Raw genomic sequence first — 25,322 nt, forward strand, 5'->3', positions numbered from 1 at the left:
CATCGAGAGCTCATTTCAAATGTCAGATAAATTGCGCTTTTTTTAATCAAAGGCTCTGGATCTTCTCCACCGCATGCAACCAAAGTGTTGCCGTCGCCACCTCCCCCCACTCCTTTCACAAAATTTCAAGAGGGAGATTTGTGGTTTATTTTGTTGGATTTGTGTTTCGTTAGATCCAAGCTTTATTTTGTTATATTTGTGTTTGATAGTTAGATTTGTGATTGATTTTGTTAGATTTGGTGTTTGAACCACTCCCCCAGTTGGTGATGCCCCTCTGCCTCCCTTCAAAATTGACATTGGTGGCTCCAAGCATAGCAAAACGATGGTTGTACAATGTGGGCTTGGTCAGTGACTTTTGAATGGATGCACTGTGATGTCGTGGTTGTAGGTTGCCGTCATCAGCTTGTGGTTCTGGCATTTTGGGGTGTCTGCGGTGGAGACCATCGGTCTCCATGGTAGTTTGGTCTTGAAAAGGAAGAGTATGTATGATTCATGGGCTTGATGAGAGAAGCGTGGAATTTTAGGTAAGTGGCAACGGGCAATCACAAAAGAGGGGAAAGGTGAAGAGTTGTAGGGAGGGTGATAAGGACAAAACGGGAAAGATGATTATCTAAAAGAGAAAAAAAAAAAAATCACAACCATCCATCCAAAGTTTTAAAAATCTAATAGGCAGAATTCTTTCATATCGTGTGAAACTTGTTCGAGTCAGGCACGCTAGACGTCGCCAAGAAATTATTTTATATGTTGTGCATGTTTGTTTTTTTTAATCAGTAGGAACAGGATTTATAACTTTGTTCTATCAAATGAGTTAGATTTTTTTATGTATATACATGTTTGTTTGTGTAAATTGAAAAAAAAATTAATATAATTATAATTTATAATATTGAGAATATTTTTCACAATTGTACTATATATTTTCTTTTCAACTATATTTTTTTTCCTTTTGCGCTTGTTCCTCCTAAGGTATTATCCGCCATTCCAACTTTGTATTTCTCAATTCTCAAATTTCAGTGGAGTATCCCTCTTGAAAGAGTATTTTTAAGTTATATTTTTTTCATGTATATTGTAACTTAATGAACAATATTATCCAACTTTTCATGTATTATCTAATTTTATTTTTTAAAATATTATAACTTAATTTTAATTTAAGTTAAAATTTTAAACGTTCGCATACGACTAATTTGAAGTTTTTTTTAATGAACAATATTTTAAAATTATTGAAATTTAATTAATTATATTTTGAATTTTAATGAATTACATCAATAAAGATTATATGTTTTGATTCAAGTAATTTATTTTTATATTTTTCTTCTCAACTTTGAAACCTTCATTCAATAACTACAGATTTCAAATTATTTTGTGTTTTTTCAGTTAAATAAAAATTAAAGGGAATATGATACTACCTGATATAATAGCTATAGATTTTGAAAAAGAAAACTAAAAATGTCTTCGACTTTCAGAATCTGATGTTTCATATTGATAATTGGGTATCATCCCCTCTACCAATACCATCTGTATCTATGGAGTTATTGGTGGAGATAAAGGGTTAGTTTCAGTGCGAGTTAAGGGATTCTCTGCGTGAAGCCAACAATGTTATAAATATAATTCTCCTTGTTAAGATAATCCCTTTTAACAAATGTAAGCAATTATACATTCACTATGATGATGAAAACATGAAGAGCGCCAACAATTGAGATAAATTACAATCTCCATTCACATAATAACAAGTCTCCACACACTTTATATCCTAAATTCGCCATTTAATAGCGCCATCAAAAGCGCGCAAATACACAAACATCAAAAAAAGAAAAAAAATAGCCTTTTGATTTAGACACCGAATTGAATACCAGGCGGAAACGTGAGAAGATGGGACATCAATTTCTCAAACGGCTTTGACGGTGGCGGAGGCGGCGGTGGGGTTGAGTGGGGCGCGAATGGCGGTGTCGTCGGGATCGTAATCTGGATCGAGACTTCGATCGATGGCTTCGCGACCCTTTTCAAGACAAGGTTTACATGCGATCTCTATTGTGATCCAACCTAGAAGAACTCCTACAACTGCTATCACCGCGCTCGTTATCGCACCCATCTCCTCTTTCACTCTCTCAACCTCAAATTTATTATCACTGTTACACTCACCATCATCAATCAAACTATCAAGTCCCTTTGTTGTGTTGTTGCTTCCCATTGGGCCACTATTTGGGCCCAGGAACAGGCAACACACTATGTCTCACTTTTCTCTTTACACTCCTCTCTCCCCCCGCTTTTTTCTTTACACTTTATTGTGGATTAAAACCACTGAAAAAATGTCGAATAAATAATTCCCAAGAGTATACTCCGTAGTCCCTGCTGTCAGAATAAAGAATTTAAACCACCAATCCTCAAACAAGATTGTTTCCCATGAAAAATACTTCTTGTCTAAACCAAATAAATAAAGAATTCAATCAAACTCTCATCTTCTATTTGATCAACTTAATGCGCCATTAGTTTTACAATATACATCCACTGACTGATTTGCAAACCCTTGACAAAGCTGGGGTTGGACCAATCTTTGCATTTTGCTTTATATTATTATATAACTCAATCAGATCATAATCTTATCAAACTAAATTAATAGATGCTCACCCTCTTCAGAAAAAAATTAATAGATTCGTACATTAAAAAAGAGAGTAATAGCTCTTTTCAGAAGAGTCAAGCAAATAGGATATTTTCATTCGTACATTAACTCACCCAAAAGAATAAAAATATATATCTCACCCAAAAGTTGCGTCTAATTTCAACCACCAAACTACCTCCACCAACCAAAACCAATACGGAGGATCCAATTGCGCAAACTGTTTAATGGCTCAGAGATATTTTCATTCTTCAAGAAAAAACTTCAAATATCAAAACAATAAAAAAAATTCAAGCAATGAATAATACTTCATCACGTGGAATATATTATAATTACGTGACAAGAATCGAATCATGCACATTAAAAAGAATTCGTGCCCTTTAATATAATCATCCACCTCAACTTAAAAAGCTGCAGCATTCACCCTCTATAATATTAACTGATATATGTATCCATCGTAACAAGCAAGCACCTCTCTTTTTCTCATATGCCCTTAAATGCATTAGAAGAACGTTCATTGTAGCGTTAAGAATTTGCCCACCTAACTCAAATCAAGCTTTACGTGCATCTCACTACATTCACCTTTTGGTCAACTTGCATTGACTTGCTTTATGCACTTAGAGGTGCACCACTACTTCCACTTGCACACCAACTGCACTAACTTTTATTATCTACACGGCTCTCTTTATACATCAAACGCAACCCCAAAATCAAAAGTCATAACATCACTCAATTGAAAGTGACTACCATCAAGAGAAACGAGGTGATAAAGATAGCCTTTGTGTCCTTACGAATAGAGGATCAATGTGGAAACAAACAACAAAAGAGACAGAATGTAGAAACCCCAATGCACATATACAAGGATGGAATAAAAACCAAAATTCACTTGAAAGTGACATTTACATGTCTAGATAAAACTGAAAATTGTCAACTATGCCTAAGTTAACTGAACAATATTAAAGAATAGGAATAGTAGATTAAACTCTTTATACTTTATAATGTTAAATCGGCCGTGCATACAACATAATGTAATCCCACAATCTACCGGTTTCACAAATAGTTTTAGCCGACGTAGGTAAAGATGTTATTGTTAATACATCTTCTAGTTAGACCAACAATTTGATCTTGACTTTTTAATTACGTAATAATTACCAAATTACAGAACATTTTGAACATTTCGTACTGGTATCATATTATATAACACGATGGAGTTCCAGTCTCAGAACCCAGCACATTGATAAGGAAAAAGGCCTTATTCAAACAAGTACTATCCTGCTTATATCCTTTCAAAGATTGCATGTGATGTGGTTTTAGAAACAAATACAAGTGTAATTTCTGACAATGGAATCAAGTCATAGAGATATTCATCAAGGAGAAAATATAATTATTGATGTACAACTAACACTGCCAAGCAACCACAAGAAGATACCATCACTGATACAATTCAAAAAACTGATTTAAAGTGTTCCTTCACACAGCTATTACAACTTTTAGACCTCTAATAATTATATTAATTACATTTTATTGATACAACATTCGTGAGCATAATATTACAGGATAATGAAAAAACTAAGCAAACAGCACCTGAGAGCTTGAAGGAGTCAGATCTGACAAGCTTTCTGGTGCATCAATTACATGCCATCGAACACTGAAGTTCCATTTTTCCTTACAGCTTTCTTTTGGGTTCAGTCTAGTGATATGGCCAACGGCAACCAGAAGATTTCGACCCACAACATAAATATGACAATCACAAGCATTCACAGCAAAAGGCTTGCATATTTGCTCAGGCAAAGGAGGCCCTTCTATGGCTTCCCAGGAATCATTTTCCGGTTCATAAACCTTTAGCTTCATTCTTTCGAGCTCCGAAACAACAAATAAGTGCCCGTAAACAACCACACTTGAACCGGTCCACCCTTCTCTGAGACCAACAGCCATATTTTCCCAGTTATTAGTTCTAGGATCATAGACCTGGCCTCTTGGTGAGACATAAAAAGGCCACAACCATCCTTCAGTAACCAGAAGTTTCCCATTGAGCACTGCAGCATCATAAGATGCCATGTTCGTTCCCATGTTGGCAATAGGGTGCCAACTCCCATTGAAAGGATCCAACACCTCAGCAGAATCAAGCTCATAAAGATCGGTACTATTTCCCCCAGCTACATAAATCATACCATCAATCACTCCACTAGCAAAAAATGACCTAGCAGTGATCATCCTATTCATCACAGTCCATCTATTCTTCTGCATCTCGTATTTCAACACCAAGTCAAGAGGGCAATCCACATCAGAGACCATGCCACCACAAACAAACAGCGTGCCATCAGGGGGGATCGAAACACACCTAAAACCATGAGGGCAAACCTTGTCCTTGCAAGGCATCGCAGGGATAGTGTGCCAAGAAAAGTGTGTGAGGTCAAGCACCTGCCACTGGATCTTCCCAGTGCACTTATGGTAAGCAAATACAAAAAGCCAAGGGTCTTTCAAACCAAATTGCTTCCTATTGGTGAAAAACCTCTCTTTGTTACCAAGTAGCATATGCCACCTCTTGCACACAGCTCTACAAGATGAGTGACTCTGAACCGGAAGCCGGAGAAGACAATTGAGAGCAACATCATCAGGAAGACCAGGAATTAAGGGTTCTTCTCTGAGAGAAAGCTCTAACTCAGGTGATGGATTTGCCAAAGCAGATTGGATCACAGCTAACCTAAACTTAGGAGATAATGTCATTTGAGGATCTCCTAGCTTGTGTACTGGTGCCTGCTGAGATGAAAATCTAACACGCTGCATCTTTTAAATCTCAAGTAGACACCTAAAACCCTTAATAAAACACTAAAATTTACCTTCTCTAATTTGCAAATTTCTGGTTCATGTTCTGGTATTCTCAAATGGATTGAAACAATGTCCCACCAATTAGTAACACCAAAATTTCAATCCGGGGGGTTAAGAATCTATTCCAAAGTTACTTCAACTGATTCCCTCATAGATTTTTATGACAAATAAAAGGAATCCACCAAATCAAATCCACAATAAAGAGAAGAAGCACTGATTCCTCCTCTACAATGATCTAAAAAGCAGAAACAGAATACAACAGACACAAAATTCCCCTCATTAAAATCTCCAACTTTATAAAAGGTATTTCACACACAACAGATATGGGGACCTGCTCTCTTCATCAAAAGCCAACACCTTTGCCAAATGAGATTCATCAATATTTCAACTTTGGGAAACCCAAAAATCCTTAATTTGCACCAACAGCAAATATCCCTATTCACAGGTCCCCTAAAAACAACACCTCATAAGCAGCAAATAAAAATCTCAACTTTATCTGAAAATACCAGTGAAGAAGACCAAAAAATCAAAAACTAGACATTACCCTTAAAATATCTGGATAAGATAAAGACAACCCGGAATTTATGAAGGTGGGAAGAAATATTGGAGCCAAACAAACAAAGACACAACGAACAAACAAGGGGAAAAAAATGAAGTGGACAAAAAACAAAAAACTTACAAGAGAGAATCAAGGAAGTGGTAAAGAGGATAGGGAGAAAGAGAAGATGAGATTGAGGGGCAGAGTTTGCTTTTTAGCACAACAAGATTAGGGGATAAAGAGAAAAAGAGTGACCCGTTTTTGATGATTGTTGTGATCAGAGAAAGATTTGATTATTGTGTGGCAAACATGACGCCAGTAGTGCAGATTCATGCAGACAAAACCACGCGCTTTTGGGGGGTTTTGGTTTGACACGCAACAAAAAAATGCAAAACATGGCATGGCCGTGGCACCACGCTCTAGTGTTTCAGGTTGTACCAACCCTTTTTATTCTATTCATCACTATCATCACTTGGGAAAAGCAAAACAGTGAGGACAGACAAAGATTAATCTCTACTCATCTAAAAGACTAAATCTTGAACTGCTTCGCGTTAATTCAGGGTAATCATGCATCTGATTTATGCCTATGGTCCAACTTACTCAAACTAAATCAATAAATATAAAAACAAATATAAAGCTTCCAAACTAGTGTTCTTCCTTCTAGTTAAGAAATGAATAACTGCAGTGTTTTATTAAAATATATAATGGAAATCATTGTTAAAATTAAATACTATTAAAATTGTTATAAAAATAATAATTTCTTTTATGTAAAAATTGAATTGAATAATCTTAAATTGGAAAAAATTAGATTAAATTCAATTGGATGATAAAGAAAGAGAATAAATTAACAAATCTTGCCAATTGGTGTACTTTTAGTTTTTATTTATTGTAACTAATTGTCCTTTTGATAATGATTAAATAAGAGTTATTTTTTTAATGAAAATAAAGTTAAAATATTTTTAAAAATAATTATTTAATCGTTATTCATGTTAAATTCTTAGGAATTGATGTTTTTTGTTTACGGCCTACAGATAAAAAAAATGGAGGGATTAAAAGCAAAAGGATGTAGAACATGTGAAAAAAGATAAAGATTTTAGCATTAGGCCCAGCTCAAGACGCGCTCAGCAAGCAATGTGCGTAAAGACAGACACATGTGTTAAGTGAGCACAACGCGCTAAGCGTGAGTACACAAGCCCAAGTCCACTCCACCAACTATGAAAAGAGAGTCAAGGCAAAAGGAAAGGACACACCAAGTCCTAATAGATACTTAAAGCCACCACCAGTTCGTATACCCCTATATCAGTGTAAAACCCTCATGACCATGAGAGATTAAACCCCTAGGTAGGGTTTGGTAGACCGAAAAGGTCAAGAGATGTATAATGTACTTCATATTTATCAATGCAACATATGTTTTCTATCCTATTATCTTTTCCTATTTCATTTTCATGCATTACTCATCTTTACATTGTTTAAGGGGTTAGATGATCGACAAAGGGTAATCCTTAATAATAATATAATGAAGGTATGCATACATCAGTTTTAGGAGTTCGACGCTCAATGGATGATAACTTCTAATAGAACTAAAAGGAAAAGATGTCATAATAAAATCATTGTGAGACATAGAATAATTGCATTATGCATATGCATCAAAACACACGTCTAGAATGAAAGTTTCATGCATTTTATCTGTTGAATCTTTTCAAAGACAGTTGGGAGATAACTAGGTAAAATAGACTTGTCATTGTGAGACATCAGGAGCAAATAATTTAATAGATGTGAGTAGGATAAATTTATCTAATTGATAAAGAAAAATCTAAAAATCATACATCTTAGGCAAACAAGACATGTTAGGTCCTAACATTCTCTCTCATTGAATTCTCTATTGATTATTTTGCTTCATATTATTTTTTTTTCTACTAATTCTTATTCCCTTTATTTATCCTTTATCTCTCTTTATTTCTTCTCTTATAAATTGAAAATTATACAATACAAGTATAAAACAAAGTCTCTGTGAAATTCGACACTTAGACTTACGGGTTTTTACTACTTAGACATTTGTTGCACTTGTTAAACTCTTAACATTCTTCTAGCTAAGAAATAAATAGTAGAAATATATTGGTAAAATTAAATACTATATTTTTTAATTTCTTAGCTATTTGATTTTCCCATAAACACAAGAATTAAATTATCATAAATTGGAAAGGATTTCAAAACTAATTAAATTTTAAAGAGAGAGAATCAATTTCTTTTCAAGAAATTTGATTTTAGAAATTTATAAATTTAAGTAAAACTCCAGTAAATAAATCATACAGATTTAGAGCGGCTTTATTTTTTTAATATGAAAATTATAAATTCATTGATTTTCTAATGAGTGTTACTATAGTTTTTATTTATTTATTTATTTTAGAGTTAAAATGAAAAGATAAAATCACATTGCTGGTATCTCATTATATTTTTTACCCACAAGAAGTCCCTAGTAATTTAAAGAGATTATATTTTTATGTTAAATATAGAAATGAAGTTTTGAAGAAAAAATAATGTTTAGCTATAGAATTGTTAAAAAAATCCTCTAACTTATGTTAGTATTGATAGTTTTAGTTAAATCACCTTATTATTGAACTAAAATATGATTATTGATTTATCTGGTTACATAAGAATTGATTGTTGTACTTACATACAAAGTTTTCTTTGAGACATTTTCATGTCCAATAATGGACTTAGTGGTATCCATTGAATTATGAAAAGGTCTACTTTGATTGAAGTGCCACTCAAATTCAACTTCTGACATATTTTATGATCTTCAAGACCTTTATAATTGTCAAATACTCTTTTACAATAAGAGTAACAATTTCATTTCTCTTTCCCCTTGATATTTTCTTCATCAAAAGTTGAAGAAGTATATATCATGAATGAGAAAATCAACTTTCAACAAAGATTTGGAGAGATTAAAATGGGTTATTTGAGTGAAGAAGTATACCTGTGCTTCAAACTTATTTATATTTGGTTCAATAAAAAAATATAGATACAACGTGTTTGTAACCTATTGAAACCAAAAATGGTGGCATGAAAGACATCATGTATATTCAATAGTGACATTAATTAAAAACGTCACGTATATTCAATGAGGACATTAAAAAACATTATCTTAAATTATTTATTATTTATATAATATAACCATTAATGCTCATATTTTTGGTATTAAGGAGAGCAAGAGCCCAAACAAATTTAAAACAAACTTTGCAAGGTATTGTTAACCTCATGACACTTATAAATAGAAAAATGACACTACATCATCATGGTTTATCTATAATATGCAATTTAAACTCTTACTTGTGAGTTAAATAATCAACAACACCATTTGTTTTTTTAAACATATTAAGTGTTGAATTATGTCATTTTATTTCTTAATGATTAATTCAACTGATAAATCAAAATAAATTATGTTCTTTCGAGTGTTAAGATTTCAAGCTTATAAGAAATATTTGTAATGGATAAGGTTTAAACTTAACGTTTTTATTTTTAATGTAGATTAGAAGTGCTCATAACAAAAAATAAATCTCTTAACTAAGTACTCTTAAAAATAAGGACTTCTCTCAATATATTGTCTCTAATGAAATGTATGACTTTTCTAACATTAAACATTTCACATTATGTCATATTTGATTATTTTTTTTGTAAACACTATCAAGATATGCTTGGAAAAACATCTCAATATGCACTTAAAAAAATAACAAATTAAAAACAAGATAATGTATCTCCTATAAGTTAAAATTAACCTACATGCCTAAACTTTTAAAGAAATTAGATGAGAGTTTCTATTTTGAAGGGTATAAGTTTCTTTCAGCTTGTGAAAAAAGTTTGATTTACTTTTACCAAGTTTTAATACTATCCCGTGTGAATTATAATTATTTCAAGGAAAGATATTGATGTAGTGTGAATACAATATATTAAACTACTGACAATCTGTAATAAAAAGTCATTTATGATAAAAAAAATATAAAAAATTAAAATGCCACAATAGAAAGACATCATATTAAAGAGTGACATTAAAGAAGCACACCCTTGAATGATTTTTATAGTATAACCATTAATGCTCATATATTTAAGCTTTTTATTTTGTATCATGGATGACAAAATCCTAAACAAATCTAAAAAGAATTTTATGGAGTATTGTTAACCTCGTGACATCTTTAAATTGAAAAACTATCCCTCATCGGGAGTTTAACTAAAATATGCAATCCAAACTCCTTCCTACAACCTAATTAATCAATAACACCATTTCCTTCTTTAAATGTATTTAAGTATTGATTATGTCATGTTTTCTATCCCTAATGGTTAATTCAAGTGATAAGTAAAAATAAAGTATGTTCTCTCAGGTGTTAAGATTTCAAATCTACGAAAACATTTGTCATGTATAAGGTTTAAGCTCTATATTTTTAATGAAAATTAGACTTATATCAAAAGGCTTGAAGTGTGTATAACAAAAAAAACTCTTAGCACTATACTTTTAAGAATAAAAATTGTTCTCGATATATTGATTCTTAATGAATTGTGCAACTTTTCCAACATTAAATATTTTACATTGTGTAATATTTGAATTTTTTTAACGCTATTGAGATATGCTTGGAAAAACATCTCAATAAGAACTCATAAGAGAACAAAATAAAACTATATTTGTCAAACATTTTCCATCAATTAAAATTAACTTATGCGCCCCAACTTTTAGAGAAATTAGATTATTGTTTCTATAGTTGAAGTGTATTAGTTTATTTTAGCTTATGAGAAATTTTAATTCATTTATATTTGTTTCAAGGAAAGATATAGATGTAGTCTAAATGAATACTATATAGTGAAATCGATAAACATTAATAAAAGTCACATGGTATGAAGTTTAAATATAAAAATTTACAATGTCACAATAGACAAACGACATTTAAGAGTGACGTTAAAGAAATAGTATCTTAAATGATTTATAGAGCATAACCATTAATGCTCATATATTGACGTATTTTTTTTTTTATTTTTGCATTGAGGAGAGCAACAACCCAAATAATTCTAGAAGTGAATTTTATAAGATATTGTTAACCGCATAACATCTTCAAACAAAAAAATTATATGACCTTATTACGGTTCTATCTAAAATATGCAAATCCAAACTCCTACCTATGAGCTAAATAATCAACAACATCATTCTCTTCTTTAAACATATTTATGTGTTGAATTTTGTCATGTTTTCTAACCTAAATGATTAATTCAATTGATAAGTCAAAATAAATTGTGTTCTCTCTATTGTTAAGATGTGTTTGACCCCAACTTATTTTTAACTTAATTTCTTCTTAAAAGTAAAAGTCCAAACACTTATTAGAAAAAAATCTTAAAATAATTAGTAGTTTTTTTATAATTCACTAGAAAATACATACATAATAAGATAAGATGCATAACAAGACTTTAATAATTCACTAGAAAATACATACATAATAAGATAAGATGCATAAAATACAAATGCATTAACTAAATATTTCATTATTGAGTACATAAAAAAGAGAAAAATTTTACTAGATTAATTTAAACTCATATGCATGATATTCATAACAAAGAAATACATATCTATAAATGAAGGGAAAGATCCAAATCATCATCTTCTTGTTCTTTTGTATTATTTTTGCTCTCTGAAGTAGAACCAATCTTTCCTTCATCATTGAAGACAATTGCACCTATAGCTTTAAGCTTGGCATCTTTGGTAGAAAAAAGTGATTCATTCTTTTGTAGCATCTCTCTTTCATGACAGACAAGTGGACCGTAGTTGATATTGGGCCTTTTGGGTGGATTCATCATTGAACTTTTTTCTTGGACTTCATCTCTATTGTGTTTTTTCACTCTCTCATAAATTTGGTGAATATTGTTTAAGCTAATAGAGTGTGTTTGGGTATCAACAAAAAAAGGCTTAATAGAATAAGGGAATATGGATAAACCACGTTCAGTCATGTGATAACCTGGTAAAGAAGGATTTCTAACAGAGATTGGATATGGAAGATGGCTACCATTAGGTTTGATATTTTGAAATTTGCTTCTAAAAGGTATGGTAAAATCATCAATAAAAAATTGCGAATTGCTAGCATCAAATTGATGACTTATACCAGAACTTGCACTTGGTGTGTGACCTATATAATTATTAGAGGAACCCATATAAATTGGATGGTTCACATACTGAGAAAAAGGAATGGTCCCTTTAGTTGGAATTGTTGCTACCAAGGATTCATTGTTGGTTCTTGTAAAAGAATAATTTGGAGGTATGAACAATGAATTACGATCTCCTTGGCTATTACCACCATAACAATTTCCTGTATTTACAATTATTAGTTTTTTGAATTAGAAGAATTATTAAACTAAAATATGATTATTGTTTTACCTTTTGTTACACAAGGAATCCCCTTAGTTGGAATTGGCGCTACCAAGGATGCATTGTTGCTACTTGTAAAAGAATAATTTGATGGCATGAACAATGAATTATGGTCTCCTCGGCTATTACCACCATAACAATTTCCTACATTTATAATGATTAGTGGCTTGAACTATAAAAATTATTAAGCTAAAAGGTGATTATGAATTTACCTTTCATTACACAAGGATCAATCTCCTTATTTGGAAGTGACGCTACCAAGGATGCATTGTTGGTTCTTGTAAAAGAATAACTTGAAGTCATGAACAATGAATTATGGTCTCCTCTGTTATTGTCACCATAACAATTTCCTACATTTAGCATGATTAGTGACTTGATTTAGAAGAATTATTAAACTAAAATATGATTATTGATTTACCTTTTGTTACACAAGGATTGATTGTTGTACCTCCATACAAAGTTTTCATTGAGACATTTCCATAACCAAAAATGGGCTTGGTGATATCCATTGAATTATGAAAAGGATTGCTTTGATTGACAAGTCGCTTAAACTCAGCTTCATGCATTTTTTTATGATCTTCAAGACCTTCATAATTGTCAAATGCTCTGTCACAATAAGAGCAACAATTGCATTTCTCTTTCCCCTTAGCATTTTCTTTATCGAAAGCTGAAGAAGTATTCATCGTGAATGAGAAAACCAACTCTTTCAGCAAAGATTTAAACAGATCAAAATGAGTTATTTGAGTGAGGAAGTATGCCTACCCCTCAAACTTATTTATATTTTCTTTAAAAAAAAATATAAATACAATAGGAATACTATTTACGGAAACCGACAATGGTGGCATTAATAGAAAGACGTCATGTATATTCAATAGTGACATTAATTAAAGACATCACGTATATTCAATAGGGGTATTAAAGAAACAATATCTTAAATTATTTATATAATATAACCATTAATGCTTATATATTTTTTGGTATTGAGGAAGGCAAGAGCCCAAACAAATTTAAAACAAATTCTATAGTGTATTGTTAACCTCGTGACACTTATAAACAAAAAAATGGCTTTACATCATTGGGGGTCTATCTACAATATGCAATATAAACTCCTACTTGTGAGATAAATAATCAACACCATTTCTTTTTTAAACATATTTAAGTATTGAATATTGTCATATTTTTTCCCTTAATGGTTAATTAAACTGATAAGTCGAAATAAATTATGTTTTCTCAAGTGTTAAGATTTTAAGCTTATGAGAAATATTTGTAATGAATAAGGTTTAAACTTAATATTATTTTTATTTTTAATGTAGATTAGACTTTAAAAAACTCTCAACTGACTACTCTTAAAAATAAAGATTTCTCTCAATATACTACCTCTTAATGAATCATATGACTTTTTTAACATTCAACATTTCACATTATGTCATATTTGAATTTTTGTTGTTAATACTATTGAAATATGCTTGGAAAAAATCCCAATAAGCACTTAAAAGATAACAAATTGAAAACAAGATTAATCAAACATCTCCTATAAGTTAAAATTAATAGGTGCCTACACTTTTAAAGAAATTAGACAAGAGCTTCTATTATTGGATTGCATAAGTTTGTTTTATCTTATGAAATATGTTTTATTTACTTTTACCAAGTTTGAATACCATCCGGTGTGAATTATATTTGTTTCAAGGAAAGATGTTGACGTAGTGTGAATACAATATAGTGAAATCACCGACAATCTTTAATAAAAGTAATTTATGATAAAAAATAATAATATAAAAAGTCAAAAAGCAACAATAAAAAGACATCATATTAAAGAGTGATAGTAAAGAAGCACAATCTTAAATGATTTATATAGTATAACCATTAATGCTCATATATTTATGCTTTTTATTTTGTACCGTGGACGACAAAACCCCAAATAAATCTAAAAACATTTCTATATAGTATTGTTAATCTCATGACATCTTTAAATTGAAAAACTAACCCTCGTTGGGGGGTTTATCTAAAATATGCAATCCAAACTCTTTCCTATAAACTAATAAATCAACAATATCATTTGTTTCTTTAAATGTATTTAAGTATTAATTATGTTATGTTTTCTATCCTTATTGGTTAATTCACCTGGTAAGTAAAAATAAATTATGTTCTTTCAAGTTTTAAGATTTCAAACTTATGAAAAACATTTGTCATGTATAATGTTTAAGCTCAATACTTTTAATAAAGATTAGACATATATCAAATGACCTAAAGAACGTATAACAAAAAAAAACTCTTAATCCTACACTTTTAAGAATAATTTTTTTTCTCAATATATTGTTTCTTAATGAATTGTGACTTTTCCAACATTAAATATTTTACATTATGTCATATTTGAATTTTTTAATACTATTGAGATATGCCAGGAAAAAGATCTCAATAAGAACTTATAAGAGAACAAAATAAAAATATGTTTATCAAACATCTCTCATTAATTAAAATTAAGACTGAATTATAATTTTGATTCTCCTGATTTTCCAAATCCATGATTTTGCTCCCCTTAATTTTTAATTGTAGCATTTGGTCCTTCTAGTTTTATAAATTTTTGATTTTGAACCCCTGATAGACTATTAACTAATCATCACAATCATTAGAAATATTAAATTAATTATAAATTAAATAAATATTATTAATCATTAAAAAACTTTAATAAAAGACTATTAACCTTAATGTGATGTTATTGTTGGAGAAGAGGAGTCACATGTGACAATGGAGATAGAAGAGATGTTTGCAGAGAAGAAGAGGAACACAATGTTGTAGAAAATTAGAATTAATAATTTTTTATTAATTTTTTTAATAATTAATAGTTTTGATTAATTTATAATTAACTTAATAACTCAATTAATCAAAATTTATTTATTAATAATCTATCAGGAGGATCATAATCACCAATTTATAAGAATAAGAGGGAACCAAATGTTACAATTAAAATTCAAGAAGACCAAAATTATGAATTTAAGAAACTAGAGGACCGAAATTGTAATTTAACCTAAAATTAACTTTTGTCGCAACTTATAGAGAAACTAGATGATAGTTTCTATAGTTGAAATGCATTGGTTTATTTTAGCTTATGAGAAAAGTTTGATTTATTTATATTTGTTTCAAGAAAGGATATAAATGTATTGTAAATGAATATTATATAGTGAAACCAACAAACTTTAATAAAATTCACTTATGATATGAAGTTTAAATATAAAAATTTATAATGCCACGATAGACAAATCACATTCAAGAATGAGATTAAAAAAGTAAAAACTTAAATGAGTTATAAAGTAACCATTAATGCTAATATATTGACGTATTTTTTTATTTTTGTATAAGGAGGACAAGAATCCAAATAATTCTAGAAGTGAATTATATAACCCTTTAACATCTTTAAACATAAAAATTGTACTCCCTCGTCAGGGATCTATCTAAAATATGCAATTCAAACTCCTACCAATGAGTTAGACAATCAACAACATCATTTTCTTCTTTAAACATATTTATGGATTGAATTATGCTATATTTTATACCCTTAATGGTTAACTCAATTGATAAGTCAAAATAAGTTATGTTCTCTCGAGTGTCAGAGTGTGTTTAATCCAACTTATTTTTAACTTAGTTTCTCATTATAATTAAAAGTTGTACCAAACACTTATTAGAAAAAAATTCTTAAAATAGTAAATAGTTTTTCATAAAGAACAAAAATTAAAAATGAGTAGCTTTTTAAAATTTAAATATGTTTTTGATTCTTAATAAATTATTTATTTTTACGTTTGTTTCCTAATAAATTTTGTTTTACGTTAAATTTCTAATAAAAAATTATTTTATTTTTTTATCCTTGACATTTTTTTAATCTCTAATAAATTTGTGAATTTTTTGTTTGTTCTATGATAAAAAATAATTTATTTATAATTAGTAAAAAATAAAACAAATTTATTAATTTATCAAATAACAAACATAAAATTTACTAATTTATCAGAGACTGCAAAATAATAAGAACTAAAAATAAAATAATTATTTTATTAAGAACTATACAAAAAATAATACAAAATAAAAACAAAATTTAAATATTTATTAAAAATAAAAATATATTTAAGCATCTTTTGAATAAACTACTTGGACGAGTTTTTCTCTTCTTCACTTGAGCAAAACTTTTTAGAATATCACATTTCAATTCACAAATATGACAAATTTTACATATAAAATACATAACACAAACACATATGCCAAAACCCACCAACCTACACGTGGAGCTTATTTTCCTAAAAATAGATTATATCTATAAAAAAATTAATTTTTAAATGGAAAATAATGTTCATTGTAGATATCCAATTTTCTCCTGACAAATTATAAAGTATGCAGAAAAATGAAAAAATTAAAAAGAAAATAGTAAAATGAAAAACAAAAAAAATCATAATTTGAAAAAAAAGGTGGGAATCATTTGATTTTGCTTGTTTCTTTTTCACTCCCATTTTGCAACTCAATCAAGTTCATATCCCCCCAAGAAAAAGAAAAAAGAAACATTTCAGATAGAAAAAGAAAAAAAAAAAAACACATAAACGTTCACTTTAAGCTGACCATTTCAGGTATCCTTCCAAATTCTCTTTTTCCTTGTTCCTATCTCCACCATTTTGATCAAAGAAACTTGCTTCTGCACAATAAAGTCTTTATCTTATTCCAACATTTCTCAACCACCACCTCCTGCAACATTTCTCACACACAAAAGCCATTACTATTCTCTATGAACCTCCATGAAACTAGTCACCGTGTGCCATCCATCTGTTTCCCATCCCAAAACCACAAGTCATCTGTAATATTCTTTTACTTCACTTGTTTTTGTTTCACAATGCTAGTCAGTCCGGCGGGTGCTGCAGCATCATGTTCATGATCAAGTTTTAAGAGTTGTTTTCAAATATCTCGGGGGCCTTTAAAAAAAGTATAATGGCAAATTTAAATAATTAAAATTGTCAATGGAAAAAGAAGGTTGATTGGACGTACATCTTCTTAACCTTGTTAAATTTTGGGATACAAATTGTAATAACTTGGTGTGAGTACTCAAATTTCTCTTTGATCATTTTCAATCATAACAACAACAAAATGATCATTAGAGAAATGATTAATTGGATTTGACATATTCTTAATCTTGAGATTTTTGAGACACAAGATTTGATTTTTTAAATCTTCTTTCTACACTATCTAATCAAATTTAAATCACTACAAAAGTAAATTAAAAAACAGAAAATTAATAATTAATAAAATTAAAAAATTACAACACACGGATATTTTCTTAAAAAAGAATTATATAATCCTGATTTTCTATCAAACCAGAGGTGGACATAGGTATTGAGAAGGGGCCCTTGCCTTTTTAATCTATTTCTCTTATATATTTTATCATTGTTTTTATTATTATTAGGCTCATATATATGTATTTTTGAATTTTAAGTGTAATTTAAAACTTATGAATCTAAATATCATTATACAAACTTTAGAAAAAACAAATTAAATATCAAGTTATATATGATTGTTGGTTTAGATAATAGTGAATTCAGTCCCCTAAAATAAGGTCTAAAGTATGAATATTGTAAATAATAATTAAAAATATGATTGGAAGGAAAAATCATATTAAAGGTGATTAGTTAAGTTTTTTAATAAATATTAGTTATTAATAAAGTTGATAAATATTTTATACCAATAATATGGTATAATAAAAAAACATTAAGTTGTATAATACATTTTTTGAAATTCATTTTAACATATTCTAGATTTTTTCTTATATAAAATAAATAGTTAGTGTAAATTTTTGTTATAAAATTTATATTTGGCCTCCCCTAATTTCTTTTGTTGGATTCGTCCTTATGGGAAGATAGGTAAAAGTAGAGGATCACTTTAACAAGCTAAAAAATTAAAAAAATATATTAATCCTCTTTTTTTTTTTTTAAGTAATAACAAAATTTGAGCTTCATCTAAATAAAATAAATCTTTGAAATAGTTAGCTTTCAATGGTTTTTGGGAGGGATAAATATTTTAAAAATTATGACTAATCTTCTTAATTAATTAGAGGTAACCATTTTTAGGGCGAATGTGGAAAGGTGCCAGCGTCTTTTTTATACATAGTTGACTTCTAAACCAGTTTTTTGATTCTGAAAATCATTTTAAAGGACGCAAGATGTGACACTCTTATATTTAAGTTTTTTTGGTGGGAAGGACAAGGGCCCAATCAAAATTACAAACAAATGTTGTGAATTATTGTTAACTTTTTAACATCTTTAAATAGAAAAACACATTATCTTTTGTGGGATTATCTAAAATTTGCAATTCAAATTCTTGTGTATGTGCTAAATTTGCTAAATAATTAACAATATCATTTGTTTGTCATAAAATATTAAAGTATTAAGTATGTCATATTTGTTATCAGGTTATTTCAAGTGATAAGTCATAGTAAATTATATGAAAATACAACTTGCACTTTTGACAAAATGATTCCCTCAATTAGTTTTGAAATATATATATATATATATATATATATAAATTTCTAAATATTTATTTAAAATGCATTTTGAAAATGAATTTCGTAGAATTCTTTAATAAACTCTTCTTTAGTTATAATAATAATAATAATAAAAATGTTTTTATCAATAAACAATGCTCAACATGTAACACGCCACCATGCCGTTGGAATACACGGGTCAAACAATTACGAGAACAAATTTGATAACTTGGAGGCCAACGTGGCCAAGCTGCAGTGTTACATAAAAGAAGAAACTTGAGTAGTCAAAGACTTTAGAACCTAAGGAAAAGGAAAATTAAAAAAAAAGAAGGCTGACAATGGAAATATTTTATCTCCTTTGCTCTATCGTCTCCACTTCCCTCACCTCTCTTCTTCTCTCCCTTGTCCTTCCCTTTCACACGCTACTGCAGCGGTGGAATTCCTCACGCGCCGCTTCTTCCTTCTCCGATGACGAAGCTGAACCCATATCTCTCTACGAAGGCACAGTTTGGCACCAACGTCGCCACCCAGTCAACCATTCCTTCCAATACCAGGTCCGCTATGCGCTCATTGACCTCGATCGTGCGCCTCATGCGCCTCACGATCATCTTTCTCTCGATGAAGCTCGCCAAATTACTGATACCAATGGGCCCATGTAATTCTTCTTCTTTATTTCTACATTTTTCCCCATTGGGTTCTCTCGGAGTCATGCAAAATTTCACCTTGAAGTTTCAATTTTGTTTTCAGCGACTGTTAAGCTTAGAGTTTGTTTGGATAAACTTAACTGTAAGCACTTTTAAAAGAAAACTGTTTACTCTTTTTTTTTTTTATGTTAATATCAGTTTATGCATCTCAGTTGTTGGAGAAGTTTGATAGAAAACTTCGATGAAAGCTGGCTGCATAAGTTGATTTCAGTTTACAAGAGATACTCAATTCACCTGTGTTTCTTATTTTCTTTTCTTGTAAATGCTTACGGAGAAATTTACGGAGGATGCAAGATGATTTGTTTTTCTCTGTTGTGGAAGTTTTGACTTGCAATTGCTTCATGTTGAACCCAATTCTGCAGTTTGCTCCTGACAATCCCTCCTAGTGTGGGTTATGAACAGAATCCTTTGAGTGTGTATTATTGTTATGCTGTTGAAGGCTCTACTAAAAGGTTGAAGAAGTGCATTGCTGAGGTGTGTGACAAAGATGCTCTCTTTTCTTAGTTTCTGTGACTTTTCTAGTTTATGCTTCATTCATGACTAAATTCATTAGTGAGTAATCTTTTCTCACCACCAACTCCATCCAACTTGCTCAAACCAGTTAGAATTAGGCCTATAGTTTATGTGTTCTTCTCTGTGAAATTAAGTAATTGATAGCATTTTAGCAGCTTTCATTTCTGTCCAGAATTCTCTTTGTTGAATGAGAAATAGTTTTTTTTTTCTTTCGGGGGTTGGGGTGGACATGTATTTTGAACTTCAAATATTTTGATATATGAAGAGTGTTCATGTTGTTAACTCGTTGGCAAGTGTATCAATTTATCATAAGTAGTAAAGTAAAATGAAAGTCCAAGTGTTGACTCCACATGGACTTTGTTTGTACTTAGATTGATGCAAATTCAATTTTCAAGCAATAGAAGATACAAAGAATGAAAAATTGGGAGAAAGTTAAGAATAAGAAAGATAAAGAATTTAAAATAGAAGATAAAGAGAGGTAAAAAATAAGATAAGAAGTTAAAGTAAGAGATGATAAAGATAAAAAATAAAAATGATGATAATGCGCTTGAATGCTTAAAGGTAACTTAAAGTGTGTTGGAGTCTAGGATGTCAAAACTATTGTGATGTAATGTTAATAATTTTTCTCCAATTTATCCCACCCACATCTACTATGATACTCTATCTCTTGATTTCCCGCTAAAGAGTCTATATCTATTTTTTTTCTCCCAAGTTTTTTGCAAAAATCTCACTCTATTTATAGCAACGATTTCATGAGAGACTTAGGGACTGGTGTGGATAGAAGAAGGGATAGATAAAAGAAAAGAAGGAAATAATGGCTAGAGAATGAGGGTTTCCCATATTAGAGATGCCCAAGGCTTTGAATGTATTCATTGGATAGCTCTGAGTCTCGATATGTCTTTCTCCTTTGTTTCTTACTCCTTTCATAGGCCTATAGTTTCACGTGACCTTGTCCTAAGCGGACGGACCTTCTGAGCTTGGCGGTGATCACACGCGCTTAACGCAAGATTCTCCCTAAGCGCATATTTGAACTTCTTTGCACTAAGTTTGTGCTGACCCAATCTTCAACTTTTTTTTTAAGTTTTTGCATCAATTTTTTCCTCAAAAGCACTTGTAATTTTCTTCTTTTGAATCCGGCTTGTCAAAACATTAAAATGACATTAAAATCCTCATTATTTCATTACAAACAATAGTAAAGTAAAGGAATTTTAATCATTCTTAATAAAAATTGACTCAGTTAAATCCAAATTTCGCAGTTATCACATGTCTTTCTCCAATTCTAGGCTGAAACCTTGTGCAAGTGTTGTCTTGTTCTTGTTGTCTTACACTCTTACTATCAGATACAATGTTTTGCACCATTTTTTGCTATATGCTGACAGTACTGCTTTTTTTTTTTTCAGGTGACAAATACACCATGGGGTGAAAGAGTATCTTTTGTTTTCAACCCACACTCTGATCTAGTGGCCAAGGCTTTGCATGTTAGTCCTTTTATGGTATGTAAACTATGCTTTTCCTTTACGGCATTTAGGGGTCAGGAAATTATGGTTCACAAAAACTATTATCTGTTCTATTTTATTGTATTCTATCCAGATTGAAAAAACAACAGTTACTTCCTCTGTTCCACTCTACCCTTGTAATTTTTTTTCTTCCTCTTCTGGTTCTTGAGAATTGGTTTACACTGTTCTGCAACTTCCGTTTGGTGTTCATCTTCCTGAACTTAATATTGAGTCTATTTGCACTGTTATATAGATAACAAGAGATAAGTTTTCTTTCTTTGTGTTTATAGAAATGGTAGGAGAAAAACTATATTTTTGGAGGCATAACATGGAACATTATATTTTCACATAGCACTGCAAGTAGTTAATCAATGTTTGATCAGTTGCGAGCTTGCTTGTTTGTTTTTGGATTCCTCGTGTTCTCCTATTTATGTGCCCAAAGTAGCTTGAAATGATGTTGCCTGTTGAGGTCTGGGAAGTTCCAGAAAAGGATTAAGTTATATGGCAGTCTGCTGTATACTATCATTTAGATGGTTTGGTTGCCGTGTAAATTCCATATATTTAAGAGGAAACCTCTCAGACTTGCTATGGGATAACATTCACAAGGTTTCAACATCTCTTGCATTTTCTCTCTTTCAACAGGATGTAAATAAAATACTGTCATTCTCAGAATACAGAGAGTAAATATAGCATTATTCACTATGTTAGGGGAATGAAACTGGAACAAAATGATGGTAATGAAGACTCTGGATTAATAAACGAACATTTCCTATATACACTACAATGTCTAATAGATATCTTGTTTTGCCTCAGATACTTGTCTACATGGTTAAATTTAATTTGTAAGATAATCACAATAAGTTTCAATAAATTTTCTGCATTTTATTAATAAGCATCTCCTTGAGCTATACTAGGATATGCTTGGAAGCTGGAATATCAAAGCAAATGATCCTGGAGAGAATCTTACAATATCAATTTCTGTTCATCATCCTGAGCATGGAAACTATTTTACTGCCAGTCTGAAAGCCAAAAAGCTGTGCTCATCCCCAGAGTCAGATCATGCAGTTTTCTTTTGGTTGATGCCTCATAAAGTTGCAGTATGGATATATTGGCATGTAAGCTTCCTTTTTTGCTATACTTCCCTCTTACGGTGTTTTTATATGATAAGTATTTTTTGAAACTGCTGTGGTGCTGTCAGACTATGATAAGTTTTCTTTGGCAAGCAATTTAAGAGGCTTGAACTTGAAATAACTGAAATTTGAAGTGTGATTGGAACTGAAATTTACTGAGACCAGCTCCCTGCAATCAGAGGTAGGCTTCCATACTGAACACAAATGGGGACAATAGGGACTAAAATGTTGACCATGTCATCATTGGGACTTGTACCATGTCATGCATGAACTTCCCAAAAGCTTAAGCTAGTACTTGAAGGTTTATGATTTTTCTTTTTATAAATCTAACAGTTTTATATTCAACCTAATTATAATCTGGTATTTTTTTACTTCTGAAAGATAAAAACATGTGCATTAATAGAAAAGATATGAAATTGATACTTAAAAATATATTATTGTCTACTCCGTTGGATTTGGATTTGAATAATGATTGCTTTGACAATTAATTTTTTTCCACTGGTTTGGATTGTTCACACTTGATGGCATGACATCATCATTTTCTTCCAGGATAACAGTATACGTTTTTTTTTTTTTTGGCTTGAGATTAAAATACTAGAATGTACAAGTTTTGGCTGAAGTCATAATCAATTTTTGCATTTCAATTGGGAAATGCATCCTATCTTTACTTCCATCAAAACAAAGTGATTCCTTAATAAAAAACGACAATTATAACTAAAGCATCTGTTTGCTTTAGTTAAATCAGCATGTCACCTTTTGAACGCCATCAATCCGTTTAGGAACTGTTTTATGTTTTCAATTGATTTATGATTGTACTGTGTGCAATATGTTAATCTTCCTCAATGTTGTTTTCTGCAGGCTATAAAACTCTGGTGGAAAAACGTGCGTTTTGTCCAACACCCTAGATATAGCATTCCCACATATAAGGATGAAGCTTTGATGCGGGACAAAAAGTTGCAGTGTTGTGGATTGAGTGATGATAATAGGCAGCATCTGCAACAAAGAGGAAGCGATCCAGGTTGTTGTTTAGCTGAATTAAGTCCCCAGAACCGGTGGTTTAGATGGAGAGATGCTAAGTGGCCATGGTCATAGTAATATGTTAGATTACTAGTTCAAGTTGTGGCCCTTGAAAATTGAAATATGTTACTATTACCTTGATTTATAAGGATTACTCATTTGTTAATAACATGTTGATCATCATGACAATTATTATTACTCATTTTAAAGCTTAATCTCCTTTCCACTTTGAGCTACCTAACGTTTCATCCTCATTCCCTATAGCCGAAGTCGTCAATGCTTTCCCTATTTGTTTTGATTTTGGCTTGTTACCTTTTAGAGCTAGAAATGTAGTAAAACAAAATGTACTAATAAAGTTATCATTTCATTGTTTTGATATTTTATGATGAATAGAATTAATTTTTAATTTTTTTTTATTTTAAAAATGGATGAAATTATGTCAATGATATCTTTGATTTTTTTTTATATTAGCCATTTTCTGAAGACTAAGAATGCTTGATACTAATGAAAATAAAAAAATCGTTTTTTAATGATGGAAAGCCATTATTATTTCTAATTGATCAAATTTTGTTGGAAATAAATGTGTTGAAAATAAGTGTGTTGGAAATACTTAAAAAAATTATTAACTGTAACTGTAAATAATTTTTTAACTTATATAATATTTCAAGTTTTCAACGGGCAAAGATTATCTGCATCGTGAAATTTTTTATCTTAGTTAGAAGTTAGTTGTAGGTATATTATTTTTAACATTCTTGCTTATATATTAAAAATACAAAGCGTAAGTTAATCATTAATAAAATTGATCAATAAAATATTATATCAAAAAATATTATAAATGCTAACACATGTATAAGAAGAAATCGTGAGAAAATGAAATAAACATAAACACCGGTCTTCTTTCTCTCTTACAGATATACCTTATAAGTTATAAAACTTCTCATCCTCTTTTTATTGAGTCACTACAAACGGTAAATTTGAGTGGTTACGGTCAGGGACAGTTATAAGAGAAGACTTTATATACAAATACACATTCTAGGATTCCGATAATTGTTGGTAAGTGATAAAGCAAGATTGATTGAGTGCTGCTATATAGGTGCTAACAATTACCATGACAGATCTTGCATCCTTAGCTAACTGAATAGAAGCTTGACAATAACAATTATAAATATGGAGTGTTTGTATAATGTTTGTTTGCATAAAGAGGGAATAAAGAGTTTAGATAAATTTTCAAAGTCGATATAAAGTAGTCAAATTATCATTTCACCTTTTAAAACATTAAAACCAATATAACAAGACGTGCAAAATGAATTTGTTGGTGAAAATTAAAGTTTAAGAAAAAGACAAAATATCATTTGGAGATGCTTTCACAATTATTTATCATCATTAAAAAAATTCACTATATATATTGAAAATAATGAAATATAATTTATACGTGTAATTTAAGCATCACTCAAAGCAGGGAAATATAATTTTTTATTCTAAAACTAAATCAGTAACAACTAAAATAGTTGTTTTAAAAATATAAATAGTTAATTTTATAAAATGATGATATGTTAAATGTAAGCATCCCATAATT

At 30.3% G+C, this 25,322-nt stretch overlaps 4 protein-coding genes across 7 annotated transcripts; 1 reads left to right on the plus strand and 3 right to left on the minus strand.

Moving 5' to 3' along the window:
* Positions 1–1,627: 1,627 nt before the first annotated feature.
* LOC102668493 (uncharacterized) lies at positions 1,628–2,977 on the minus strand. Its single transcript, XM_006594439.4, has one exon. It carries the CDS (start codon positions 2,183–2,185, stop codon positions 1,883–1,885), a length of 303 nt encoding a protein of 100 aa, XP_006594502.1. The 5' UTR covers positions 2,186–2,977; the 3' UTR covers positions 1,628–1,882.
* A 997-nt stretch (positions 2,978–3,974) lies between these two features.
* On the minus strand, positions 3,975–6,484 carry LOC100791329 (F-box/kelch-repeat protein At1g30090). Its single transcript, XM_003542889.5, has one exon. It carries the CDS (start codon positions 5,396–5,398, stop codon positions 4,181–4,183), a length of 1,218 nt encoding a protein of 405 aa, XP_003542937.2. The 5' UTR covers positions 5,399–6,484; the 3' UTR covers positions 3,975–4,180.
* A 4,972-nt stretch (positions 6,485–11,456) lies between these two features.
* On the minus strand, positions 11,457–13,108 carry LOC102668744 (uncharacterized). The gene is made up of 4 exons (XM_006594440.4): positions 12,797–13,108; positions 12,591–12,728; positions 12,388–12,522; positions 11,457–12,319 (listed from the first exon to the last, which is right to left on the minus strand). The coding sequence occupies exons 1-4, from the start codon at positions 13,059–13,061 to the stop codon at positions 11,586–11,588; spliced, it is 1,272 nt and encodes a 423-aa protein (XP_006594503.1). The 5' UTR covers positions 13,062–13,108; the 3' UTR covers positions 11,457–11,585.
* Positions 13,109–19,168: 6,060 nt separating this feature from the next.
* On the plus strand, positions 19,169–23,915 carry LOC100791856 (uncharacterized). 4 transcript variants are annotated; one of them, XR_005887939.1, is made up of 6 exons: positions 19,169–19,541; positions 19,953–20,064; positions 21,504–21,596; positions 22,514–22,714; positions 22,798–22,910; positions 23,588–23,725. XR_005887939.1 is itself a non-coding variant. In XM_003542890.5 (5 exons), exons 1-5 carry the CDS (start codon positions 19,225–19,227, stop codon positions 23,819–23,821), a joined length of 957 nt encoding a protein of 318 aa, XP_003542938.1. In that variant the 5' UTR covers positions 19,169–19,224; the 3' UTR covers positions 23,822–23,915. The 4 variants fall into 4 exon arrangements, 2 of the variants coding, with proteins under 2 accessions (XP_003542938.1, XP_040864227.1); XR_005887938.1 differs by having other exon boundaries at positions 22,514–22,910; XM_003542890.5 differs by lacking the exon at positions 22,798–22,910 and having other exon boundaries at positions 23,588–23,915.
* Positions 23,916–25,322: the final 1,407 nt, after the last annotated feature.

This window comes from Glycine max, chromosome 13 (genome assembly GCF_000004515.6).
Source record: "Glycine max cultivar Williams 82 chromosome 13, Glycine_max_v4.0, whole genome shotgun sequence".
NCBI classification, from domain to species: domain Eukaryota; kingdom Viridiplantae; phylum Streptophyta; class Magnoliopsida; order Fabales; family Fabaceae; genus Glycine; species Glycine max.